Source organism: Oncorhynchus mykiss, chromosome 26 (assembly GCF_013265735.2).
Source record: "Oncorhynchus mykiss isolate Arlee chromosome 26, USDA_OmykA_1.1, whole genome shotgun sequence".
Lineage (NCBI taxonomy): Eukaryota > Metazoa > Chordata > Actinopteri > Salmoniformes > Salmonidae > Oncorhynchus > Oncorhynchus mykiss.
Window position 1 is genome coordinate 48,572,740 of NC_048590.1, and position 26,892 is coordinate 48,599,631.

At 44.8% G+C, this 26,892-nt stretch overlaps 1 protein-coding gene across 10 annotated transcripts in view; it reads right to left on the minus strand.

The window, feature by feature from the left end:
- LOC110487445 (transducin-like enhancer protein 3-B) overlaps positions 1-26,892 on the minus strand; it is a 56,016-nt gene that overhangs the window by 9,863 nt on the left and 19,261 nt on the right. For 5 of the 10 annotated variants that reach the window (XM_036963946.1, XM_036963948.1, XM_036963944.1 and 2 more), the window contains exons 8-15: positions 23,906-23,938; positions 21,359-21,572; positions 20,926-20,987; positions 16,302-16,424; positions 16,020-16,070; positions 14,803-14,955; positions 12,938-13,070; positions 12,608-12,780 (exon numbers count right to left, since the gene is read on the minus strand). In XM_036963946.1, the coding sequence (XP_036819841.1) occupies positions 12,608-12,780; positions 12,938-13,070; positions 14,803-14,955; positions 16,020-16,070; positions 16,302-16,424; positions 20,926-20,987; positions 21,359-21,572; positions 23,906-23,938 (942 nt within the window). The remainder of the gene's footprint in view (positions 1-12,607; positions 12,781-12,937; positions 13,071-14,802; positions 14,956-16,019; positions 16,071-16,301; positions 16,425-20,925; positions 20,988-21,358; positions 21,573-23,905; positions 23,939-26,892) is intronic. The other 5 variants (XM_036963951.1, XM_036963949.1, XM_036963953.1 and 2 more) reach the window with 3 other exon arrangements.

Here is a 26,892-nt window from a genome sequence, read left to right on the forward strand (position 1 = left end):
AGAGAAGTGTTTTGACAGAGTTGTTATTCCCCTCCCTTGTAGCACCAGACATCAAAGCAGTGGAGTTAGGCAATAGAAACCTTGGAGTTAGCTAACAATTTACACAGAGAGGAGAGAAATTATTTTTTATGTATTTCTAAAGAAATATTAAAAAAGTGAACTATTGAAATAGGAAATTCATTGTAAATTGGCTGCTAGTCATATTAGCATAAGTCTTCTAGCCGACAGCCGTGTTGGCTAACTCAACGGTGGCGCTGCTGAGACATGTAATATATAGTGAGACGTGACTCTGATGTACGTTTGCATGTGTGTGTTTGAGTGAACACCTTTTATTTCCTCTTCCTGTATTGTATTAGTAACTGTAGCCTGTGCCGTATTAGTGACTGTAGCCTGTGTGACTGTGTCGTATTAGTAACTGTAGCCTGTGTGACTGTGTCGTATTAGTAACTGTAGCCTGTGTGACTGTGTCGTATTAGTAACTGTAGCCTGTGTGACTGTGTCGTATTAGTAACTGTAGCCTGTGTGACTGTGTCGTATTAGTAACTGTAGCCTGTGTGACTGTGTCGTATTAGTAACTGTAGCCTGTGTCGTATTAGTAACTGTAGCCTGTGTCGTATTAGTAACTGTAGCCTGTGTCGTATTAGTAACTGTAGCCTGTGTCGTATTAGTAACTGTAGCCTGTGTCGTATTAGTAACTGTAGCCTGTGTCGTATTAGTAACTGTAGCCTGTGTCGTATTAGTAACTGTAGCCTGTGTCGTATTAGTAACTGTAGCCTGTGTCGTATTAGTAACTGTAGCCTGTGTCGTATTAGTAACTGTAGCCTGCGTCGTATTAGTAACTGTAGCCTGCGTCGTATTAGTAACTGTAGCCTGCGTCGTATTAGTAACTGTATCCTGTGTTGTATTAGTGACTGTAGCCTGTGTCGTATTAGTAACTGTATCCTGTGTTGTATTAGTGACTGTAGCCTGTGTCGTATTAGTAACTGTAGCCTGCGTCGTATTAGTAACTGTATCCTGTGTTGTATTAGTGACTGTATCCTGTGTTGTATTAGTGACTGTAGCCTGTGTTGTATTAGTAACTGTAGCCTGTGTGACTGTGTTGTATTAGTAACTGTAGCCTGTGTCGTATTAGTAACTGTAGCCTGTGTCGTATTAGTAACTGTAGCCTGTGTCGTATTAGTAACTGTAGCGTGTGTCGTATTAGTAACTGTAGCCTGTGTGACTGTGTTGTATTAGTAACTGTAGCCTGTGTTGTATTAGTAACTGTAGCCTGTGTCGTATTAGTAACTGTAGCCTGTGTGACTGTGTTGTATTAGTAACTGTAGCCTGTGTCGTATTAGTAACTGTAGCCTGTGTCGTATTAGTAACTGTAGCCTGTGTCGTATTAGTAACTGTAGCCTGTGTCGTATTAGTAACTGTAGCCTGTGTCGTATTAGTAACTGTAGCCTGTGTCGTATTAGTAACTGTAGCCTGTGTCGTATTAGTAACTGTAGCCTGTGTCGTATTAGTAACTGTAGCCTGTGTCGTATTAGTAACTGTAGCCTGTATCGTATTAGAACCTGTAGCCTGTGTCGTATTAGTAACTGTAGCCTGTGTCGTATTAGTAACTGTAGCCTGTGTCGTATTAGTAACTGTAGCCTGTGTCGTATTAGTGACTGTATCCTGTGTTGTATTAGTGACTGTAGCCTGTGTCGTATTAGTAACTGTAGCCTGTGTTGTATTAGTAACTGTAGCCTGTGTTGTATTAGTAACTGTAGCCTGTGTTGTATTAGTGACTGTATCCTGTGTTGTATTAGTGACTGTAGCCTGTGTTGTATTAGTAACTGTAGCCTGTGTTGTATTAGTAACTGTAGCCTGTGTTGTATTAGTAACTGATAGCCTGTGTGACTGTGTTGTATTAGTAACTGTAGCCTGTGTTGTATTAGTAACTGTAGCCTGTGTCGTATTAGTAACTGTAGCCTGTGTCGTATTAGTAACTGTAGCCTGTGTCGTATTAGTAACTGTAGCCTGTATCGTATTAGTAACTGTAGCCTGTGTCGTATTAGTAACTGTAGCCTGTGTGACTGTGTCGTATTGGTAACTGTAGCCTGTGTTGTATTAGTAACTGTAGCCTGTGTGACTGTGTCGTATTAGTAACTGTAGCCTGTGTGACTGTGTCGTATTAGTAACTGTAGCCTGTGTGACTGTGTCGTATTAGTAAATGTAGCCTGTGTGACTGTGTCGTATTAGTAACTGTAGCCTGTGTGACTGTGTCGTATTAGTAACTGTAGCCTGTGTGACTGTGTTGTATTAGTAACTGTAGCCTGTGTGACTGTTGTATTAGTAACTGTAGCCTGTGTGACTGTGTTGTATTAGTAAATGTAGCCTGTGTGACTGTGTTGTATTAGTAACTGTAGCCTGTGTGACTGTTGTATTAGTAACTGTATCCTGTGTGACTGTGTTGTATTAGTAAATGTAGCCTGTGTGACTGTTGTATTAGTAACTGTAGCCTGTGTGACTGTGTCGTATTAGTAACTGTAGCCTGTGTGACTGTGTTGTATTAGTAACTGTAGCCTGTGTGACTGTGTCGTATTAGTAACTGTAGCCTGTGTCGTATTAGTAACTGTAGCCTGTGTCGTATTAGTAACTGTAGCCTGTGTCGTATTAGTAACTGTAGCCTGTGTCGTATTAGTAACTGTAGCCTGTGTCGTATTAGTAACTGTAGCCTGTGTCGTATTAGTAACTGTAGCCTGTGTCGTATTAGTAACTGTAGCCTGTGTCGTATTAGTAACTGTAGCCTGTGTCGTATTAGTAACTGTAGCCTGTGTTGTATTAGTGACTGTATCCTGTGTTGTATTAGTGACTGTAGCCTGTGTTGTATTAGTAACTGTAGCCTGTGTTGTATTAGTAACTGTAGCCTGTGTCGTATTAGTAACTGTAGCCTGTGTCGTATTAGTAACTGTAGCCTGTGTCGTATTAGTAACTGTAGCCTGTGTCGTATTAGTAACTGTAGCCTGTGTCGTATTAGTAACTGTAGCCTGTGTCGTATTAGTAACTGTAGCCTGTGTCGTATTAGTAACTGTAGCCTGTGTCGTATTAGTAACTGTAGCCTGTGTCGTATTAGTAACTGTAGCCTGTGTCGTATTAGTAACTGTAGCCTGTGTCGTATTAGTAACTGTAGCCTGTGTCGTATTAGTAACTGTAGCCTGCGTCGTATTAGTAACTGTAGCCTGCGTTGTATTAGTGACTGTATCCTGTGTTGTATTAGTGACTGTAGCCTGTGTCGTATTAGTAACTGTATCCTGTGTTGTATTAGTGACTGTAGCCTGTGTCGTATTAGTAACTGTAGCCTGCATCGTATTAGTAACTGTATCCTGTGTTGTATTAGTGACTGTAGCCTGTGTCGTATTAGTAACTGTAGCCTGCGTCGTATTAGTAACTGTATCCTGTGTTGTATTAGTGACTGTATCCTGTGTTGTATTAGTGACTGTAGCCTGTGTTGTATTAGTAACTGTAGCCTGTGTGACTGTGTTGTATTAGTAACTGTAGCCTGTGTCGTATTAGTAACTGTAGCCTGTGTCGTATTAGTAACTGTAGCCTGTGTCGTATTAGTAACTGTAGCGTGTGTCGTATTAGTAACTGTAGCCTGTGTGACTGTGTTGTATTAGTAACTGTAGCCTGTGTCGTATTAGTAACTGTAGCCTGTGTCGTATTAGTAACTGTAGCCTGTGTCGTATTAGTAACTGTAGCCTGTGTCGTATTAGTAACTGTAGCCTGTGTCGTATTAGTAACTGTAGCCTGTGTTGTATTAGTGACTGTATCCTGTGTTGTATTAGTGACTGTAGCCTGTGTCGTATTAGTAACTGTAGCCTGTGTTGTATTAGTAACTGTAGCCTGTGTTGTATTAGTAACTGTAGCCTGTGTTGTATTAGTGACTGTATCCTGTGTTGTATTAGTGACTGTAGCCTGTGTCGTATTAGTAACTGTAGCCTGTGTTGTATTAGTAACTGTAGCCTGTGTTGTATTAGTAACTGTAGCCTGTGTTGTATTAGTAACTGATAGCCTGTGTGACTGTGTTGTATTAGTAACTGTAGCCTGTGTTGTATTAGTAACTGTAGCCTGTGTCGTATTAGTAACTGTAGCCTGTGTCGTATTAGTAACTGTAGCCTGTGTCGTATTAGTAACTGTAGCCTGTGTGACTGTGTTGTATTAGTAAATGTAGCCTGTGTGACTGTGTTGTATTAGTAAATGTAGCCTGTGTGACTGTGTTGTATTAGTAACTGTAGCCTGTGTGACTGTGTCGTATTAGTAACTGTAGCCTGTGTGACTGTGTCGTATTAGTAACTGTAGCCTGTGTGACTGTGTTGTATTAGTAACTGTAGCCTGTGTGACTGTGTCGTATTAGTAACTGTAGCCTGTGTCGTATTAGTAACTGTAGCCTGTGTCGTATTAGTAACTGTAGCCTGTGTCGTATTAGTAACTGTAGCCTGTGTCGTATTAGTAACTGTAGCCTGTGTCGTATTAGTAACTGTAGCCTGTGTCGTATTAGTAACTGTAGCCTGTGTCGTATTAGTAACTGTAGCCTGTGTCGTATTAGTAACTGTAGCCTGTGTCGTATTAGTAACTGTAGCCTGTGTCGTATTAGTAACTGTAGCCTGTGTCGTATTAGTAACTGTAGCCTGTGTCGTATTAGTAACTGTAGCCTGTGTCGTATTAGTAACTGTAGCCTGTGTTGTATTAGTGACTGTAGCCTGTGTTGTATTAGTGACTGTATCCTGTGTTGTATTAGTGACTGTAGCCTGTGTTGTATTAGTAACTGTAGCCTGTGTCGTATTAGTAACTGTAGCCTGTGTGACTGTGTTGTATTAGTAACTGTAGCCTGTGTCGTATTAGTAACTGTAGCCTGTGTCGTATTAGTAACTGTAGCCTGTGTCGTATTAGTAACTGTAGCCTGTGTCGTATTAGTAACTGTAGCCTGTGTCGTATTAGTAACTGTAGCCTGTGTCGTATTAGTAACTGTAGCCTGTGTCGTATTAGTAACTGTAGCCTGTGTCGTATTAGTAACTGTAGCCTGTGTCGTATTAGTAACTGTAGCCTGTGTCGTATTAGTAACTGTAGCCTGTGTCGTATTAGTAACTGTAGCCTGTGTCGTATTAGTAACTGTAGCCTGTGTCGTATTAGTAACTGTAGCCTGTGTCGTATTAGTAACTGTAGCCTGTGTCGTATTAGTAACTGTAGCCTGTGTCGTATTAGTAACTGTAGCCTGTGTCGTATTAGTGACTGTATCCTGTGTTGTATTAGTGACTGTAGCCTGTGTCGTATTAGTAACTGTAGCCTGTGTTGTATTAGTAACTGTAGCCTGTGTTGTATTAGTGACTGTATCCTGTGTTGTATTAGTGACTGTAGCCTGTGTCGTATTAGTAACTGTAGCCTGTGTTGTATTAGTAACTGTAGCCTGTGTTGTATTAGTAACTGTAGCCTGTGTTGTATTAGTAACTGTAGCCTGTGTCGTATTAGTAACTGTAGCCTGTGTCGTATTAGTAACTGTAGCCTGTGTCGTATTAGTAACTGTAGCCTGTGTTGTATTAGTAACTGTAGCCTGTGTTGTATTAGTGACTGTATCCTGTGTTGTATTAGTGACTGTAGCCTGTGTCGTATTAGTAACTGTAGCCTGTGTTGTATTAGTAACTGTAGCCTGTGTCGTATTAGTAACTGTAGCCTGTGTGACTGTGTTGTATTAGTAACTGTAGCCTGTGTTGTATTAGTAACTGTAGCCTGTGTCGTATTAGTAACTGTAGCCTGTGTCGTATTAGTAACTGTAGCCTGTGTTGTATTAGTAACTGTAGCCTGTGTTGTATTAGTAACTGTAGCCTGTGTTGTATTAGTGACTGTATCCTGTGTTGTATTAGTGACTGTAGCCTGTGTCGTATTAGTGACTGTAGCCTGTGTTGTATTAGTAACTGTAGCCTGTGTTGTATTAGTAACTGTAGCCTGTGTTGTATTAGTAACTGTAGCCTGTGTTGTATTAGTGACTGTATCCTGTGTTGTATTAGTGACTGTAGCCTGTGTCGTATTAGTAACTGTAGCCTGTGTTGTATTAGTAACTGTAGCCTGTGTTGTATTAGTAACTGTAGCCTGTGTTGTATTAGTAACTGATAGCCTGTGTGACTGTGTTGTATTAGTAACTGTAGCCTGTGTTGTATTAGTAACTGTAGCCTGTGTTGTATTAGTAACTGTAGCCTGTGTCGTATTAGTAACTGTAGCCTGTGTCGTATTAGTAACTGTAGCCTGTGTCGTATTAGTAACTGTAGCCTGTATCGTATTAGTAACTGTAGCCTGTGTCGTATTAGTAACTGTAGCCTGTGTGACTGTGTCGTATTGGTAACTGTAGCCTGTGTTGTATTAGTAACTGTAGCCTGTGTGACTGTGTCGTATTAGTAACTGTAGCCTGTGTGACTGTGTCGTATTAGTAAATGTAGCCTGTGTGACTGTGTCGTATTAGTAACTGTAGCCTGTGTGACTGTGTCGTATTAGTAACTGTAGCCTGTGTGACTGTGTTGTATTAGTAAATGTAGCCTGTGTGACTGTGTTGTATTAGTAACTGTAGCCTGTGTGACTGTTGTATTAGTAACTGTAGCCTGTGTGACTGTGTTGTATTAGTAACTGTAGCCTGTGTGACTGTGTTGTATTAGTAACTGTAGCCTGTGTGACTGTGTTGTATTAGTAAATGTAGCCTGTGTGACTGTGTTGTATTAGTAACTGTAGCCTGTGTTGTATTAGTAACTGTATCCTGTGTGACTGTGTTGTATTAGTAAATGTAGCCTGTGTGACTGTGTTGTATTAGTAACTGTAGCCTGTGTGACTGTGTCGTATTAGTAACTGTAGCCTGTGTGACTGTGTTGTATTAGTAACTGTAGCCTGTGTGACTGTGTCGTATTAGTAACTGTAGCCTGTGACGTATTAGTAACTGTAGCCTGTGTCGTATTAGTAACTGTAGCCTGTGTCGTATTAGTAACTGTAGCCTGTGTCGTATTAGTAACTGTAGCCTGTGTCGTATTAGTTACTGTAGCCTGTGTCGTATTAGTAACTGTAGCCTGTGTCGTATTAGTAACTGTAGCCTGTGTCGTATTAGTAACTGTAGCCTGTGTCGTATTAGTAACTGTAGCCTGTGTCGTATTAGTAACTGTAGCCTGTGTCGTATTAGTAACTGTAGCCTGTGTCGTATTAGTAACTGTAGCCTGTGTCGTATTAGTAACTGTAGCCTGCGTCGTATTAGTAACTGTAGCCTGCGTTGTATTAGTGACTGTATCCTGTGTTGTATTAGTGACTGTAGCCTGTGTCGTATTAGTAACTGTATCCTGTGTTGTATTAGTGACTGTAGCCTGTGTCGTATTAGTAACTGTAGCCTGCGTCGTATTAGTAACTGTATCCTGTGTTGTATTAGTGACTGTAGCCTGTGTCGTATTAGTAACTGTAGCCTGCGTCGTATTAGTAACTGTATCCTGTGTTGTATTAGTGACTGTATCCTGTGTTGTATTAGTGACTGTAGCCTGTGTTGTATTAGTAACTGTAGCCTGTGTGACTGTGTTGTATTAGTAACTGTAGCCTGTGTCGTATTAGTAACTGTAGCCTGTGTCGTATTAGTAACTGTAGCCTGTGTCGTATTAGTAACTGTAGCCTGTGTGACTGTGTTGTATTAGTAACTGTAGCCTGTGTGACTGTGTTGTATTAGTAACTGTAGCCTGTGTCGTATTAGTAACTGTAGCCTGTGTGACTGTGTTGTATTAGTAACTGTAGCCTGTGTCGTATTAGTAACTGTAGCCTGTGTCGTATTAGTAACTGTAGCCTGTGTCGTATTAGTAACTGTAGCCTGTGTCGTATTAGTAACTGTAGCCTGTGTCGTATTAGTAACTGTAGCCTGTGTCGTATTAGTAACTGTAGCCTGTGTCGTATTAGTAACTGTAGCCTGTGTCGTATTAGTAACTGTAGCCTGTGTCGTATTAGTAACTGTAGCCTGTGTCGTATTAGTAACTGTAGCCTGTGTCGTATTAGTAACTGTAGCCTGTGTCGTATTAGTAACTGTAGCCTGTGTCGTATTAGTAACTGTAGCCTGTGTCGTATTAGTAACTATAGCCTGTGTCGTATTAGAACCTGTAGCCTGTGTCGTATTAGTAACTGTAGCCTGTGTCGTATTAGTAACTGTAGCCTGTGTCGTATTAGTAACTGTAGCCTGTGTTGTATTAGTGACTGTATCCTGTGTTGTATTAGTGACTGTAGCCTGTGTCGTATTAGTAACTGTAGCCTGTGTTGTATTAGTAACTGTAGCCTGTGTTGTATTAGTAACTGTAGCCTGTGTTGTATTAGTGACTGTATCCTGTGTTGTATTAGTGACTGTAGCCTGTGTCGTATTAGTAACTGTAGCCTGTGTTGTATTAGTAACTGTAGCCTGTGTTGTATTAGTAACTGTAGCCTGTGTTGTATTAGTAACTGATAGCCTGTGTGACTGTGTTGTATTAGTAACTGATAGCCTGTGTTGTATTAGTAACTGTAGCCTGTGTCGTATTAGTAACTGTAGCCTGTGTCGTATTAGTAACTGTAGCCTGTGTCGTATTAGTAACTGTAGCCTGTATCGTATTAGTAACTGTAGCCTGTGTCGTATTAGTAACTGTAGCCTGTGTGACTGTGTCGTATTGGTAACTGTAGCCTGTGTTGTATTAGTAACTGTAGCCTGTGTGACTGTGTCGTATTAGTAACTGTAGCCTGTGTGACTGTGTCGTATTAGTAACTGTAGCCTGTGTGACTGTGTCGTATTAGTAAATGTAGCCTGTGTGACTGTGTCGTATTAGTAACTGTAGCCTGTGTGACTGTGTCGTATTAGTAACTGTAGCCTGTGTGACTGTGTTGTATTAGTAACTGTAGCCTGTGTGACTGTTGTATTAGTAACTGTAGCCTGTGTGACTGTGTTGTATTAGTAAATGTAGCCTGTGTGACTGTGTTGTATTAGTAACTGTAGCCTGTGTGACTGTTGTATTAGTAACTGTATCCTGTGTGACTGTGTTGTATTAGTAAATGTAGCCTGTGTGACTGTGTTGTATTAGTAACTGTAGCCTGTGTGACTGTGTCGTATTAGTAACTGTAGCCTGTGTGACTGTGTCGTATTAGTAACTGTAGCCTGTGTCGTATTAGTAACTGTAGCCTGTGTCGTATTAGTAACTGTAGCCTGTGTCGAATTAGTAACTGTAGCCTGTGTCGTATTAGTAACTGTAGCCTGTGTCGTATTAGTAACTGTAGCCTGTGTCGTATTAGTAACTGTAGCCTGTGTCGTATTAGTAACTGTAGCCTGTGTCGTATTAGTAACTGTAGCCTGTGTTGTATTAGTGACTGTATCCTGTGTTGTATTAGTGACTGTAGCCTGTGTCGTATTAGTAACTGTAGCCTGTGTTGTATTAGTAACTGTAGCCTGTGTCGTATTAGTAACTGTAGCCTGTGTGACTGTGTTGTATTAGTAACTGTAGCCTGTGTCGTATTAGTAACTGTAGCCTGTGTTGTATTAGTAACTGTAGCCTGTGTCGTATTAGTAACTGTAGCCTGTGTCGTATTAGTAACTGTAGCCTGTGTCGTATTAGTAACTGTAGCCTGTGTCGTATTAGTAACTGTAGCCTGTGTCGTATTAGTAACTGTAGCCTGTGTCGTATTAGTAACTGTAGCCTGTGTTGTATTAGTGACTGTATCCTGTGTTGTATTAGTGACTGTAGCCTGTGTCGTATTAGTAACTGTAGCCTGTGTTGTATTAGTAACTGTAGCCTGTGTTGTATTAGTAACTGTAGCCTGTGTTGTATTAGTGACTGTATCCTGTGTTGTATTAGTGACTGTAGCCTGTGTCGTATTAGTAACTGTAGCCTGTGTTGTATTAGTAACTGTAGCCTGTGTTGTATTAGTAACTGTAGCCTGTGTTGTATTAGTAACTGTAGCCTGTGTCGTATTAGTAACTGTAGCCTGTGTCGTATTAGTAACTGTAGCCTGTGTCGTATTAGTAACTGTAGCCTGTGTTGTATTAGTAACTGTAGCCTGTGTTGTATTAGTGACTGTATCCTGTGTTGTATTAGTGACTGTAGCCTGTGTCGTATTAGTAACTGTAGCCTGTGTTGTATTAGTAACTGTAGCCTGTGTCGTATTAGTAACTGTAGCCTGTGTGACTGTGTTGTATTAGTAACTGTAGCCTGTGTTGTATTAGTAACTGTAGCCTGTGTCGTATTAGTAACTGTAGCCTGTGTCGTATTAGTAACTGTAGCCTGTGTCGTATTAGTAACTGTAGCCTGTGTCGTATTAGTAACTGTAGCCTGTGTTGTATTAGTAACTGTAGCCTGTGTTGTATTAGTGACTGTATCCTGTGTTGTATTAGTGACTGTAGCCTGTGTCGTATTAGTAACTGTAGCCTGTGTTGTATTAGTAACTGTAGCCTGTGTTGTATTAGTAACTGTAGCCTGTGTTGTATTAGTAACTGATAGCCTGTGTGACTGTGTTGTATTAGTAACTGTAGCCTGTGTTGTATTAGTAACTGTAGCCTGTGTTGTATTAGTAACTGTAGCCTGTGTCGTATTAGTAACTGTAGCCTGTGTCGTATTAGTAACTGTAGCCTGTGTCGTATTAGTAACTGTAGCCTGTATCGTATTAGTAACTGTAGCCTGTGTCGTATTAGTAACTGTAGCCTGTGTGACTGTGTCGTATTGGTAACTGTAGCCTGTGTTGTATTAGTAACTGTAGCCTGTGTGACTGTGTCGTATTAGTAACTGTAGCCTGTGTGACTGTGTTGTATTAGTAAATGTAGCCTGTGTGACTGTGTCGTATTAGTAACTGTAGCCTGTGTGACTGTGTCGTATTAGTAACTGTAGCCTGTGTGACTGTGTTGTATTAGTAAATGTAGCCTGTGTGACTGTGTTGTATTAGTAACTGTAGCCTGTGTGACTGTTGTATTAGTAACTGTAGCCTGTGTGACTGTGTTGTATTAGTAACTGTAGCCTGTGTGACTGTGTTGTATTAGTAACTGTAGCCTGTGTGACTGTGTTGTATTAGTAAATGTAGCCTGTGTGACTGTGTTGTATTAGTAACTGTAGCCTGTGTTGTATTAGTAACTGTATCCTGTGTGACTGTGTTGTATTAGTAAATGTAGCCTGTGTGACTGTGTTGTATTAGTAACTGTAGCCTGTGTGACTGTGTCGTATTAGTAACTGTAGCCTGTGTGACTGTGTTGTATTAGTAACTGTAGCCTGTGTGACTGTGTCGTATTAGTAACTGTAGCCTGTGTCGTATTAGTAACTGTAGCCTGTGTCGTATTAGTAACTGTAGCCTGTGTCGTATTAGTAACTGTAGCCTGTGTCGTATTAGTAACTGTAGCCTGTGTCGTATTAGTTACTGTAGCCTGTGTCGTATTAGTAACTGTAGCCTGTGTCGTATTAGTAACTGTAGCCTGTGTTGTATTAGTAACTGTAGCCTGTGTTGTATTAGTGACTGTATCCTGTGTTGTATTAGTGACTGTAGCCTGTGTCGTATTAGTAACTGTAGCCTGTGTTGTATTAGTAACTGTAGCCTGTGTTGTATTAGTAACTGTAGCCTGTGTTGTATTAGTAACTGATAGCCTGTGTGACTGTGTTGTATTAGTAACTGTAGCCTGTGTTGTATTAGTAACTGTAGCCTGTGTTGTATTAGTAACTGTAGCCTGTGTCGTATTAGTAACTGTAGCCTGTGTCGTATTAGTAACTGTAGCCTGTGTCGTATTAGTAACTGTAGCCTGTGTGACTGTGTCGTATTGGTAACTGTAGCCTGTGTTGTATTAGTAACTGTAGCCTGTGTGACTGTGTCATATTAGTAACTGTAGCCTGTGTGACTGTGTCGTATTAGTAACTGTAGCCTGTGTGACTGTGTTGTATTAGTAAATGTAGCCTGTGTGACTGTGTCGTATTAGTAACTGTAGCCTGTGTGACTGTGTTGTATTAGTAACTGTAGCCTGTGTGACTGTGTTGTATTAGTAAATGTAGCCTGTGTGACTGTGTTGTATTAGTAACTGTAGCCTGTGTGACTGTTGTATTAGTAACTGTAGCCTGTGTGACTGTGTTGTATTAGTAACTGTAGCCTGTGTGACTGTGTTGTATTAGTAACTGTAGCCTGTGTGACTGTGTTGTATTAGTAACTGTAGCCTGTGTGACTGTGTTGTATTAGTAACTGTAGCCTGTGTGACTGTGTTGTATTAGTAAATGTAGCCTGTGTGACTGTGTTGTTTTAGTAACTGTAGCCTGTGTGACTGTGTTGTATTAGTAAATGTAGCCTGTGTGACTGTGTTGTATTAGTAACTGTAGCCTGTGTGACTGTGTTGTATTAGTAACTGTATCCTGTGTGACTGTGTTGTATTAGTAACTGTATTCTGTGTGACTGTTGTATTAGTAACTGTATTCTGTGTGACTGTGTTGTATTAGTAACTGTAGCCTGTGTGACTGTGTTGTATTAGTAACTGTAGCCTGTGTGACTGTGTATAGTAACGGTAGCCTGTGTGACTGTGTATAGTAACGGTGTATAGGGAAAGGAGGCTGAATGTGAGTATGTGAGGTGAAGGGGGAGTTTTAGGGGAGCGTACCATGGGCGAGCGTCCGTACGCAGCAGCGGCCACGCTCATCTGGGGGGAGATGTGGAGGCCGGCGTAGACCCCGGGGCTGGTCAGGGAGCCGTTCATCTCGTGGTGGCCCATCATGGCGAAGGGCGTGGCGTAGGAGCCAGCTATGGACAAAGGAGTACGCAGGGCTGGAGCAGCTAGAGAGAGGGAGGAGAGAGACCGTAAGAACAACTGATTCAGTCATAGGCAAATGGGCAGACCTACAAGGAAGTTATTTTCATGTTAATCTATTTGTGGTTAGCGGGCGAGTGTGTTTGTATACATGTGGGTATGAGTGTGTGTGTGAGGACTTACCCAGTGCCTCCATGCCCGAGGGCTTGCCCATGATGGGCCGTAGACCAGGGGTGGTGCTGGTGCCTGGTGTGGGGGCATCGTTACGAGGTGTGGGGGTGTTAGACTTCAGGCCCGGCGTGGATGACTTATCATTCTGACAGAGAGAGACTTGGTGTGATTAATGTTGCTTTATTCCAGCGTGTTCCATTTTAATTCTAAATGATGCCGATCACAAAGCAATAGAACCCCAATTCACCCAACCAGATCACTGGCAACCCACCCAACCAGATCACTGGCAACCCACCCAACCAGATCACTGGCAACCCACCCAACCAGATCACTGGCAACCCACCCAACCAGATCACTGGCAACCCACCCACCTAGATCACTGGCAACCCACCCACCTAGACCACTGGCAACCCACCCACCTAGACCACTGGCAACCCACCCACCTAGACCACTGGCAACCCACCCACCTAGATCACTGGCAACCCACCCACCAAGATCACATCACGGGCAACCCACCCACCTAGATCGCTGGCAACCCACCCAACCAGATCGCTGGCAAGCCCCCCCCCCCCCCGCAAAACAAAATGAAATCAACTGGCAACCCACCCAAACAAACTTGCGACCCCCCCCACTCCCCCCAAACAAACTGAAATCAACTTGCATCGCCCCAACAAACTGAAATCAACTTGCAAACCCCCCCCCCACCTCCCCAAACAAAATGAAATTAACTGGCAACCCCACCCAAGCAGCTACCAAGAGACAGGGAAATAAGGACAATGAAAAAAAGACCAATAACATGTATGAGAGAGACGGGGAGAGAGAGAGAGACAAATAGAACATGTGTGAGAGAGACAAATAGAACATGTGTGAGAGAGACAGGGGGCGAGAGGGACAAACAACAACCAAATCCCAAAATAACTGAACCGCTTTCCCCAAAACTCCAGTGACAATTTGAGTGTTGAGCTGAACATAATCCAATCGACTAGTGCCAGCTCATTCGAACCCTGTGGGGCCACATACACCTCTATTAAAGACTGGCCTAAACATGAGTCCTGACTAGTTAAACACATTATCACATCCAAGATCTCTGTAGACCAGTAATTAAGCACATTGACATGGGGACTGGTAAGGGAAGGAGGGATGAGTGAGACAGAGAGAGAGACGGAGACAGAGACACAGAGAGAGAGACACAGAGAGAGAGACACAGAGAGAGAGACACAGAGAGAGAGACACAGAGAGAGAGACACAGAGAGAGAGACACAGAGAGAGAGACAGAGATGGAGGGTGGGACAGAGCGAGAGACAGAGATGGAGGGTGGGACAGAGCGAGAGAGATGGAGGGTGGGACAGAGCGAGAGAGATGGAGGGTGGGACAGAGCGAGAGAGATGGAGGGTGGGACAGAGCGAGAGAGATGGAGGGTGGGACAGAGCGAGAGAGATGGAGGGTGGGACAGAGCGAGAGAGATGGAGGGTGGGACAGACCGAGAGAGAGAGAGAGAGAGAGATGGAGGGTGGGACAGGCCGAGAGAGAGCGAGAGAGAGATGGAGGGTGGGACAGACCGAGACAGAGAGAGAGAGAGAGAGATGGAGGGTGGGACAGACCGAGACAGAGAGAGAGAGATGGAGGGTGGGACAGAGCGATCTCCCCGTCATTACCCCGGTTTATTTACGATCCGGGGCTGGGAAAGCAATGAACATTTATTCTGCCTGCCATAAAGGATATTGAAAGGAGCAGAGCACTGTGTGTCTCCTCTCCAGCCCCCCAACCCTCATTCAGCAATTTAATCGCTACACTTCCTCCCATGTAGGAGCCGCTCACACTCCCTTGTCTATTGTTTTCCCCTACCCCCTCCTTTCCCGTTTCTCACACACACTCACGTGGGCGTGGTCCTTGGCTTTGGAGGAGGGCGTGCTGCCGGAGGAGGCCACGGAGGCGGGGCTGTTGGGGGCGTCCTTCTTTAGGGCCCGTGATTTGTCCAGACCGTTTTCTGGAGGAGAATGGGCGGGGCTGGCCCTGGGAGTGGCTGGGTCCTAGAGAGAAAACAAGAGAAAAACGGTGAGTGAGAGGAAGAGAGCGAGAGAATGAGGAAATGGAGGAGTGGAAACACGCTGGAACATGTACATGAAGGTCAAACAAACGCAGGCCACATGTGCAAACACAGATACACTTAGTTTCTCCTCTGTCTCCGTCACCCTAGGGGTTCCATCCCCTCTAGGTTTCTGTGAAAAGCATTTCTTTGTATAAGCATGTCTCTGTACAATAAAGGTTTTCTTTGGTACACATACACACAAGTGGATGTTACACACAACCACACAGCTCCGTTTTCCTTCTTTATGTTAGGGAGGTTACCCTGGTGACCTTAGTGAGGGTGTGACAGCTGTTAAGGTCTCTGTCAGCTCTGGTTCCTCAACAAAGACACCAGTGTTCAGTTACTAGCTACCAGAGAGACCGGGTGGAATGTGGCTCTGCAACTCAACCACACTAACATACCAACACACTCAACCACACTAACATACCAACACACTCACCCACACTAACATACCAACACACACAACCACACTAACATACCAACACACTCAACCACACTAACATACCAACACACTCAACCACACTAACATACCAACACACTCAACCACACTAACATACCAACACACTCAACCACACTAACATACCAACACACTCAACCACACTAACATACCAACACACTCAACCACACTAACATACCAACACACTCAACCACACTAACATACCAACACACTCAACCACACTAACATACCAACACACTCAACCACACTAACATACCAACACACTCAACCACACTAACATACCAACACACTCACCCACACTAACATACCAACACACTCACCCACACTAACATACCAACACACTCAACCACACTAACATACCAACACACTCAACCACACTAACATACCAACACACTCAACCACACTAACATACCAACACACTCACCCACACTAACATACCAACACACTCACCCACACTAACATACCAACACACTCAACCACACTAACATACCAACACACTCATACGCGGCCACTCAAACACACTCATGCAAGGGACCAGCTGCTCTCACCTCATTGGACACATCCACGACCAGGTCGTCACTTTTGTCTCCATCGCTGTCCTGTTGAGAGACAGTGTTAGACAGTGACCACACTTATATCAGAGTGTGTGAGCAGTACTTCTCCTGATTAAAAGGTGATGTATGTATGTGTGTATGTATGTGTGTGTGTATGTATGTGTGTATGTATGTGTGTATGTATGTGTGTATGTATGTGTGTATGTATGTGTGTATGTATGTGTGTATGTATGTATGTATGTGTGTGTGTGTGTATGTGTGTGCGCTCCCACTCACGTATCTGCTCATAGCGTCCTTCTCCTCCACCTTGCGTTTCTTGGAGTCCATGCTATAATCAGAGGAACTGCGGTGTTTGTCGCTGGCTGCACGCAGGCTGTCCGACGGAGACACAGAGTTATTCTGGAACAACAGACAGACGAGGAACCATGTCAGTCACAGGAGTCTTCCCATGTAACAAAACGTCTAGGAGAAAAGTGCTCCGTTAGTTTGGGTCTTGTAGTGTGTCTTTGTGATTTCGAGACAGACATCTTAGAGGGGAGAGCTGCCAGGCCACCGATGGGGCTTTACCAAAAGTCCTTCAAACACACACCCCTTGACAGAGCCAAACCTCCCCTCAGAGTAGAAGATATTAACAAGCACCATGATGCATTAGTGAGGGACAGGGAGTGAGCATGACTGAGTGTGCCCAGGAGACAAACTGCACAGACTCATCTTCTCCCAGCCTTCCATTGACTGAGGCTGTTGACACACAATGAAAACAATGCAGAACTTGTTTTCCTGTCCTCCTCCTGCTATCCCTCCAAAACACACACACACACACACACACACCATCAGAAAGGAAAACACCAGGTGAACAGTGCTTCTTTCTCCAGAGCTGCTGGGCTGAACGGATGACTGCTGGAGAGTGGACTGGTGTGGTGAGTTCTGACCTCACACAGGTCAGCACCTTGCCAGGACCACTCAGTGGTTATACAGTACAAAAACAAGTAGCGAGGGAGGGACAGGAAACTGACTAAACCACAGGGATTGAATGACAGGAGAGACTCAATGAGTGAGTGAGAGCACAGAAGGAACGTTGACAAAGAGCAAACAGAAACCGTTGAGAAAAAGTAGAGCAGGAAAGTTGTTGAAAAAGAGAGGGAGTGAAAGAGAAAAAAGGCAGCAGGCATCCAATGAGAGGCCAGTAGTGAGGAAGCTGGCATCCAATGAGAGGCCAGTAGTGAGGCAGCAGGCATCCAATGAGAGACCAGCAGTAAGGCAGCTGGCATCCAATGAGAGGCCAGTAGTGAGGAAGCTGGCATCCAATGAGAGGCCAGTAGTGAGGAAGCTGGCATCCAATGAGAGGCCAGTAGTGAGGAAGCTGGCATCCAATGAGAGGCCAGTAGTGAGGCAGCTGGCATCCAATGAGAGGCCAGTAGTGAGGAAGCTGGCATCCAATGAGAGACCAGCAGTAAGGCAGCTGGCATCCAATGAGAGACCAGTAGTGAGGCAGCTGGCATCCAATGAGAGACCAGTCGTGAGGCAGCTGGCATCCAATGAGAAGCCAGTAGTTAGGCTGGCACTGCCAGGGTGGCACTGGGCCCTCCATGCCAAGCCCACACACTCAGTCAGCCTTTCCTTACCCACAGAGACGACAAGAGCTGCCCATTTTAACCCCTCACCCATGTCCACTGAGAAAGAAGAAACGAACGACAGCGAGAGTAAAGAAATAAAAGTAGTGAGAGAGAAGAAAAAAGAGACAGGGCCTTGTGGTTGGCAGACAGAACGAGAGAGAGAGGAGGATGTGGTTGGGCAGCGTTGGGGTGCCCCCTTCAGAAGGGCTTTCTAGGCAACATGCCCTCGTCTTGGCTGCTGCACAAAGGAATCTGCCTCTTCGTGACCAAGCCAAACCCTCCATTCTCCCCCTCCCCTTTCCCCCATCCCGGCTCTAAATATGTACATGAATGTTGCCATTGTGGCTCCAAAATGCGCAGCTTCTCTTTTGGAGAGGATAAAAGGAGAGAGACAAATAGAGGAGGATTGGCCTGAGGGGTGGAAAGAGGGGTGGTGGGCTGGGTAACTAGCTAGCTACCTCCCTCCCAGGCCCCCTCTCTCTGAGGTTGTGTGTGTTTTTGGTTTTACTATCCATGTAGGTATCAGAAGTCCTTAAGGTGTCAGCATGCTTCAGTTCGGCTGGCGGATAGCTGAAGTCGACTAGGCGAACGGAACGAGTGTGTTTGCATACTCCCTTAAAGACATTCCCTTGAAAAAAAATAGGAAAAAAGGGCAATAGTACAGCTTGTCCATTCCTCAAGTCAGAATTAACAGGCCTCGAGAAAAAAATGTGCCCAAAAAGCCCCCAAATGTTGTCATAGTACATGCATAAACTCTCCTGAAGTGTTCCGTCTGGGAAGCATGCGGACACCTTTACAAGGAGAGTAAAAACAAGGACAATTCTGACAATTGGGGACATTTCGCTGGCCCCCACAAGGGAGGGGTTAGGTTTACGGTTAGGATTCCCTTTAAGGTTAGAATTAGGTTTAGGGTAAATATAATTTGAAAGGGAATACATCGTTTGGTCCCAACAAGGATAGTAAAACAACTGTGTGTGTCTGTCTGTCTAATACACAGTGGCTTTTTAAGGCCTGATTAACAGACTGGATAACCTCAGACGCCTCCTATCAGGTGACCTGAGACAACAGGACAGGAAGGGAGGAAGCGACGGAGGGAGATGAGGGAGGGGAGTGGAGTTAGCATTAGCACTGCTAATCGCAGGGGCCCAGTTTCATTCCCTTCAGACATGACTGCACCCATTCACGCTGCCCAGTCATTGGGAACCCAATCCCTGCGTTGTCACAGCCGCCACCGAGTCGCTATCCCTGACTATCAGAGAGATTTAATCTAGTCTAATAAACAGAGGCTTTAACAAGAGAAGAAGCCCGGGGGCAGGAGGGAGGAAAAAATTCACTATCTGTGTTCAGAAATATTTACTGGAAGTAGGCAGAGAGAGAGAGACAGAGACACAGAGAGACAGAGAGAGAGAGAGAGAGAGAGAGAGAGAGAGAGAGAGAGAGAGAGAGAGAGACAGAGAGAGAGACAAAACAATTGAGTATGAACAGAAAGGAGAGAGAGAGAGAGAGAGACAAAACAATTGAGTATGAAGAGAAAGGAGAGAGAGACAGAGACAGAGAGACAGAGACAGAGACAGAGACAGAGACAGAGAGACAGAGAGACAGAGAGACAGAGAGACAGAGACAGAGAGACAGAGAGAGAGACAGAGAGACAGAGACAGAGAGAGAGACAGAGAGACAAAACGATTGAGTATGAACAGAAAGGAGAGAGAGACAGAGAGACAAAACGATTGAGTATGAACAGAAAGGAGAGAGAGACAGAGAGAGACAAAACGATTGAGTATGAACAGAAAGGAGAGAGAGACAGAGACAAAACGATTGAGTATGAACAGAAAGGAGAGAGAGACAGAGAGAGACAAAACGATTGAGTATGAACAGAAAGGAGAGAGAGAGACAAAAGGATTGAGTATGAACAGAAAGGAGAGAGAGACAGAGAGACAAAAGGATTGAGTATGAACAGAAAGGAGAGAGAGACAGAGAGAGACAGAGACAGACAGAGACAGAGACAGAGAGAGAGACAGAGAGACAAAACGATTGAGTATGAACAGAAAGGAGAGAGAGACAGAGAGACAAAACGATTGAGTATGAACAGAAAGGAGAGAGAGACAGACAAAACGATTGAGTATGAACAGAAAGGAGAGAGAGACAAAAGGATTGAGTATGAACAGAAAGGAGAGAGAGAGAGAGAGAGACAAAACGATTGAGTATGAACAGAAAGGAGAGAGAGACAGAGAGACAAAAGGATTGAGTATGAACAGAAAGGAGAGAGAGACAGAGAGAGAGAGACAAAAGGATTGAGTATGAACAGAAAGGAGAGAGAGAGAGAGAGACAAAACGATTGAGTATGAACAGAAAGGAGAGAGAGAGACAAAACGATTCAGTATGAACAGAAAGGAGAGAGAGACAGAGAGACAAAAGGGTTGAGTATGAACAGAAAGGAGAGAGAGAGAGAGAGAGAGAGACAAAAGGATTGAGTATGAAGAGAAAGGAGAGAGAGAATGATTACAACAAACCAACAAAAGGAAAAGGAGCGCATTAGAAAACAAAGAAGCAGAATGAGGCTGGAGAGAAAGATGGAGGAGAGGAGGGAGGAGGGGTGGATAGATGGAAGGAGTAAAAGGCAGAGAGGAGGGAGGAGGGGTGGATAGATGGAAGGAGTAAAAGGCAGAGAGGAGGGAGGAGGGGTGGAGAGATGGAAGGAGTAAAGGCAGAGAGGAGGGAGGAGGGGTGGAGAGAAGGAAGGAGTAAAAGGCAGAGAGGAGGGGGGAGGGGTGGATAGATGGAAGGAGTAAAAGGCAGAGAGGAGGGAGGAGGGGTGGAGAGATGGAAGGAGTAAAAGGCAGAGAGGAGGGAGGAGGGGTGGAGAGATGGGCGACAGTAAATCCTCTTAGGAGAGACGAGAGTCAAAGTCTCTTTTAATTGTGATGAAATGATAGAGCGGGCTAATCCTCGCCTGCTGACTGGAGTCATTTTCCACCTGGATTAGATAGTGTAGAGGAGGAAGCAGCTCCAGCTCTATGAGCCAGACTCGGCTCCCCCAGTCATTATTTGATTGCAGAATAGCTTATACCAGACAAAACGTGTGTGTTCTACTGCAGGGATCAGGAATTTTACATTTCTAACAAGGCGTGGTGTTTAAAGTCTATGCAAAGTGCCTTAGTCACCAAACAGACTGGCTCAATGTCAATGTCAAGGGAGAACAAGGTGGGTGAGAGAGAGGGTGAGAGAGAGGGTGAGAGAGAGAGGGCTGTGGAGATGGGGGGGGCTCAGAAGAATAAAGGAGAACTTACCGTGCTCGACTCTCGTTCTTTTACCAGAGGGATCGCCAGGGGGGAGTGAAAGGATGACAGGCCAAGAGGGAGAAAGTGAAAAGAACGTTAGTACGAATGGCAACATGTATTGTGACTTAATGTGTTGCAGTCACGAGAAAAATACATTTTTAAATACGTTGGTTTCACAGTCAGACAAGTTAATTTCATGAGTGTTTACAGCCACTATGGTATGAGAGTACATGGACATCAGGCCACCCAACTCATACTCAAACAAAATTAGCACAGAACCAAAATGGCTGTAATTTAGAGCCGCAAATGCCCACTGAGCAGGGACAAAATGGCCGCAATATCAAACCACAATGCCTATTGTAGGGATCCAAAATGGCCGCAATGCAGTGACACTGCACATTGAGCAGAACCACATAACTATCCACACCCTTAAGCGCCTCACCTCTGTGCTCCAGGTCGTGGTTGTTCTTCTCGTCCTTGACGGAGGGCAGGTGGGCCTGGCTGCCCAGAGCACCCAGCGCCAGCAGACCGGAGCCTGCCACACCAGGGATGGGGGGTATGCCGGGGGGCTGTAGGCCCGAGGGGTGCGGGGGCATCTGGATGGGTGGCCCACCGTGGGCAGCGTGGGACAGGTGCTGAGCCTGGAGCTGCTGTTGCTGTTGGGGAACAAGACATAGGACAAGTGGGTCGGCTGGGAAGAGACCGGGGGACTGGATATACAACACATGGAGGGGGCTTAGTTCAGGTGGGCACAACGTTACACAAACTCTCAGAAATATGTAGTCTAGAGCTGATGTCAATGCCACATTCCTATCTGCAGAGGTCTAAACGTGGCACTCCACTGGATAACAAGCCCTGGTACTGTGGTTCTCAAATCTCCTCTCCAGGAACCCTATGTTACTATTGTGTTTTAGAACAGAACTAGTTCACCAAGTCAAGGGCTTGATGATTAGTTGACAAGATGAATCAGGTGTGCTAGTTCTGGAAGAGATCAAATATATTAACTGGCTGGGGGTCCCCGAGGAGAGGTTTGAGAACCATTGTCCTAGTACATAAAGTTGTTAGTCTCCCTCCCCAATAACAGTCCTAAACCATGGGAAGGAGGGAGTTGGGGAGTTGAATTAAACTGCAGTCCTCATGTTTGTTAAAGATTAGTAGGTAACAACCATCCTTAGCAATAAGGACATCTTCCTCAGAAATACCTCAGACTTATGAGGATGGGCCCCCCCCATCCTTCACACACACCCCTCGTATCCTTCACACACACACACAACCCCCCCCGTATCCTTCACACACACCCCCAGTATCCTCCCCCCCCCCCCCCCCCCCGTATCCTTCACACACACCCCCAGTATCCTTCACCCCCCCCCCCCCCCCCGTATCCTTCTCACACACACACACAAACCCCTCGTATCCTTCACACAGACACCCCCCCATATCCTTCACACATGTCGTACTAAAGAAAGTCCACCTCATTTTATGAGCAGGCTACACTTGATAGATACTGGATGAACTGCGCCCAAACACCAGCTGTCTGCAGCAATTAGTGAAAAGCAGCCGGCAACACAACAACTGCTAGTTACCCGTCCAGGCTTCCAACTCGGAGATCTCTATTCTATGTGGACTGTTTTAGCAGACACTACAGACAAGAACATGGACGGGGATGTATTCCCAGAGGGTTGCACATGGGGTTAATTTCACACACGGCATGACCGCAGGTGAAAATAAAAACTGCAAACCCTTCAACACCCAACAAGCAAAGCCAGCCGCCCACCTCCTGGCCCTCTGGCAAAGCCTGTTAACAGGCAGAGAGGGCGGGACACAGACACTTAGCCCTCCCAAGAGCCTGTCAACGTCAGAGAGAGAGCGAGAGCGCGAGAGAAAGAGAGGGCAGAGAGAGAGTGAGAGAGACAGAGAGGGAGAGCGAGACGAGATCGACTCAGGGATCCAGACTAACAGGCGGGAGTTAAATAGCCACTCAGCTGAAAAGGGGAAGCGAGTGCTTTAAAACCAGGTTAAATAACACTTAGCACATCCATCATTTGTCAGTCCCAAACCAATCTATTGACCTTCCTGATAGCTAGCTGGGAGTATTATACCCCTGACCCATACTCCTCATTAGAAGGAGAGGAGGGGAAACACATACACACAGCTTGTAAGCCGTTTAACAGTAAAGGTTGATCAAGTCTGGTCTCTTAACAATAGGCCTATTATCCAGTAGGCTCATTATCTGGAGCTGAGGGGCTGGCGGTATAGAATGGATGGAACCCACTTAGACAGGCAGGATTGTTAATCAATATTGTGCTGGTGGTGTGTGGAGCAGAGGCCTATGTGTGTTAGGGAGGGAGGAAAAGGATAGAGCAGAGAAGTCCCTGTTGAGGGTGCCTAATGAGGGAAGCATGCAGAGAAGCATCATCAAGAAGTCTCATTAAGGGGCCACCGAGGCGGACGAGGAGAAGAGTGAGGGATAGGGGAAATAAACTGCCCCCGATTCAATATTCCTGGATAAAGAGGTGACCGACTTCCTTTCACACTTATCTGTTTTCATCTGTGTAAATGACTCCAAATCTTAGCCGGGTTTTGTCAGGAGGGGATGAGCAGAGAAGAGACTATTAAAGCTAACGGGGCAAATCACAGCTCCCACAGACAGACTGTTAGTGTTGATTCCAGCTGACTCTATGACAGAATAACTGGCTGGCAGACTACCTGACTAAAGAGCATAGAAACAAACGAGGCTGGGTTCCAATACTTTAAAGTGCTTCCTTTCCTGCACTGACCTTTTTTTGGATCAAGGAAAGCGAACAAAGGGAAGGAAGCCAATTTTCAGTATCGAGACATCCAATGCATGCTTTAGTTCCCGACTTCCTACCACACAGTGGTTATCTGTTGTTACAAAACCACTTGACATGCTAACAGTGGCAGCAATTCAAACAAACGTCAACCACATCTCTTCTCATTCCCTCCATCCATCCCACTCCCAAACACTGACCATGAAGGCTGGGTAGACAGCATGTTGCTGTTGCTGTAGGAGTCAAAGAAAAAGGGTGGTAAGAGGAGGTAGCTGTGGCTAGGGAAGATCTCAATTGCACACTCAAGTCCTCTCTTCTTCTCAAAACACATTGAGGAGGTCAGAGGTGTGGGACCTCTGGCTTTCTCATCCAATGGGTTTTAAGGAGATGAGGAGAGAGGACGCAAAGTGTACGCAATTGAGATATTCCTTAGTTCTAGCTCAGTAATAATGCTTGCTATAGCTCCATGCTTGCTAATGCTAGCTATAGCTCCATGCTTGCTAATGCTAGCTATAGCTCCATGCTTGCTAATGCTAGCTATAGCTCCATGCTTGCTAATGCTAGCTATAGCTCCATGCTTGCTAATGCTAGCTATAGCTCCATGCTTGCTAATGCTAGCTATAGCTCCATGCTTGCTAATGCTAGCTATAGCTCCATGCCTGCTAATGCTAGCTATAGCTCCATGCTTGATAATGCTAGCTATAGCTCCATGTTAGCTACTGCTAGCTATAGCTCCATGCTTGCTAATGCTAGGAGGCTTACCACAGGTGCATGCAATGCAGTACAGTTTGAGTGGTAAGGCTACGATAACACAATGTCCAAAGTGAAATGGACTGTGAGAACACATTGTTGGTCAGCAGTATGAGAGTCCTTCAAGGGGGCTGAGGTACCTGCAATGGCTGAGGTTCTTATGCCAGTCACACAGTGGCGTGTATTAATTTGTTTTCAGGTGTTGAGTAGAAATATATATATTTTTTAAATACTCATTAAATAGAGAGATAGGCCTACACATACTGACGTATAGGGCAATATAAAAGTATGGTCTTTACTAGCAGTCTAATTTCTGTATTCTTTAGACTGTGTAGTGTCCATTTAGCCAGTTTGCTACGCTCCACCTAGATGAAAACCAAAGCCATATCTACGAGACATCTAATATGTAAATAATGAGGTACTAAAATGTACACAGAGGTTTGAGCCAATGTGACTGCAGACAAATGCCCTCTGTGTGAAAAAAGGGACACACTCAAACCAAATGGAAATGTGAATTTGACACTCAAATCTGCAGCAAAAAAACCCCATGCAAAGTGAAGGAGTGGGTCCTCCAATTAGAAAATGTTTGGCCCAGAACAACAAAACGGGCGCTGGAATACATGTTTTACATGAATCGTGTGTCCAACAGATGACCATTTACATAGGGTTTACTAGATCAGATATGCAAAACACCAACAGTAACCCATCTGTTAACCATTGATGTTGCCTTTAGGTACAAATCTGGAATCAGCTTTCCCTGCCCGAATCCCAACTTTAACCATTGGGGTGGAAACTTGTTAAACTGGTCTTAGATCAGTGTCTGGGGGAAACTTCATCCTGCCCTGTTAACCTTTATCTAAGAACAAGGCGGTGCTAAAAAAAAAGCTAGTAGCTTCACACACGACCTAAATGAATGGGCACCTAGTTTGTCTACTTGGTAAGATTAACAATGAACAGACCCGTGATTACTTCGGAATGGGTTAACGTTCTGGAACACCATGTGCAAACTGTTTGTACACCAACTGTGCTGGTTGTCTGGAGAGCTAGATTAGTGCACCTGTGTTATGGGAAGCAATGGGAAACAGTATGTAAACTGTTGTCTGTCCAGAGCTATATTACTGTATGAAACCATATAAACAGTTTGTATACAAACTGGCAGGTATGCAGTGTTGTAGTGGGGGTTGTAAAACCCTGTTAGAATATGCTGTTTAGTGGAGAGCCCTCTCTCTCAGGTCACTCTGTGCCTGGGGAAGAGGACAGATTAGCAGGTAGTATATCTCCTGAGATAACACTGGCCTGGCCTGGGGAGGGGAGACTGACTGACTACTGGGAAAAAAAATCTGACCCGGTCAGGGTGATTCGGTCAGGGTGCACTCTGTGTGTGTCACTCCCTTTCTGGAGGACTGGGTGTGTGTCGCTCAAGTTTTTCCACACCAATCTCGACCAACCATTTCTGCATGGACCTCGTTTTGTGCACGGGGGCATTGTCATGCTGAAACAGGAAATGGACTTCTCTAAAGTGTTGCCAAAAAGTTGGAAGCACAGAATCGTCTAGAATGTCATTGTATGATGTAGCAATTTGATTTCCCAATTTGATTTCCCAGACCATTATTCCTCCTCCATCTAACTTTACAGTTGGCACTATGCATTCGGGCAGGTAGCGTTCTCCTGGCATCCACCAAATCCAGATTCGTCCATCAGACTGCCAGATGGTGAAGCGTGATTCATATTTCCATTTGTCCAGACTCCAATGGCGGCAAGCTTTACACCACTCCAGCTGATGCTTGGCACTGCGAATGTTGATCTTAGGCTTGTGTGCGGCTGCTTGGCCATGGAACCCCATTTCATGAAGCTCCCAACAAACAGTTATTGTGCTGAAGTTGCTTCCAGGGGCAGTTTGGAACTCTGTAGTGAGTGTTGCAACCGAGGACAGACGATTTTTACACTCTACAGCACACGGCGGTCCCATTCTGTGAGCTTGTGTGGCCTACGCCTTCGCGGCTGAGCCTTTGTTGCTCCTAGACCTTTCCACTTCACAACAACAGCACTTACAGTTGAACGGGGCAGCTCAAGTAGGGCAGAAATGAGACGACTTGTTGGAAAGGTGGCATCCTATGACAGTGCCACATTGAAAGTCACTGAGCTCTTTAGTAAGGCTACTGCCAATGTTTGTCTATGGAGATTGCATGGCTGCATGCTCGATTTTATACACCTGTCAGTAACAGGTGTGGCTGAAATAGCCAAATCCACTGATTTGAAGGGGTGTCCACATATACTTGTGTCTGTGTGTGTGTCTGTGTGTGTGTGTGTCTGTGTGTGTGTGTGTCTGTGTATATATATGCGTCTCTCTCCCTCTTCATCAGGGCTGAGTTAAGTCTATGGATCTTCTTTCTCAGACAAATTACTCTGCATTTGTGTCCCTCAGTGCAAAGATGAC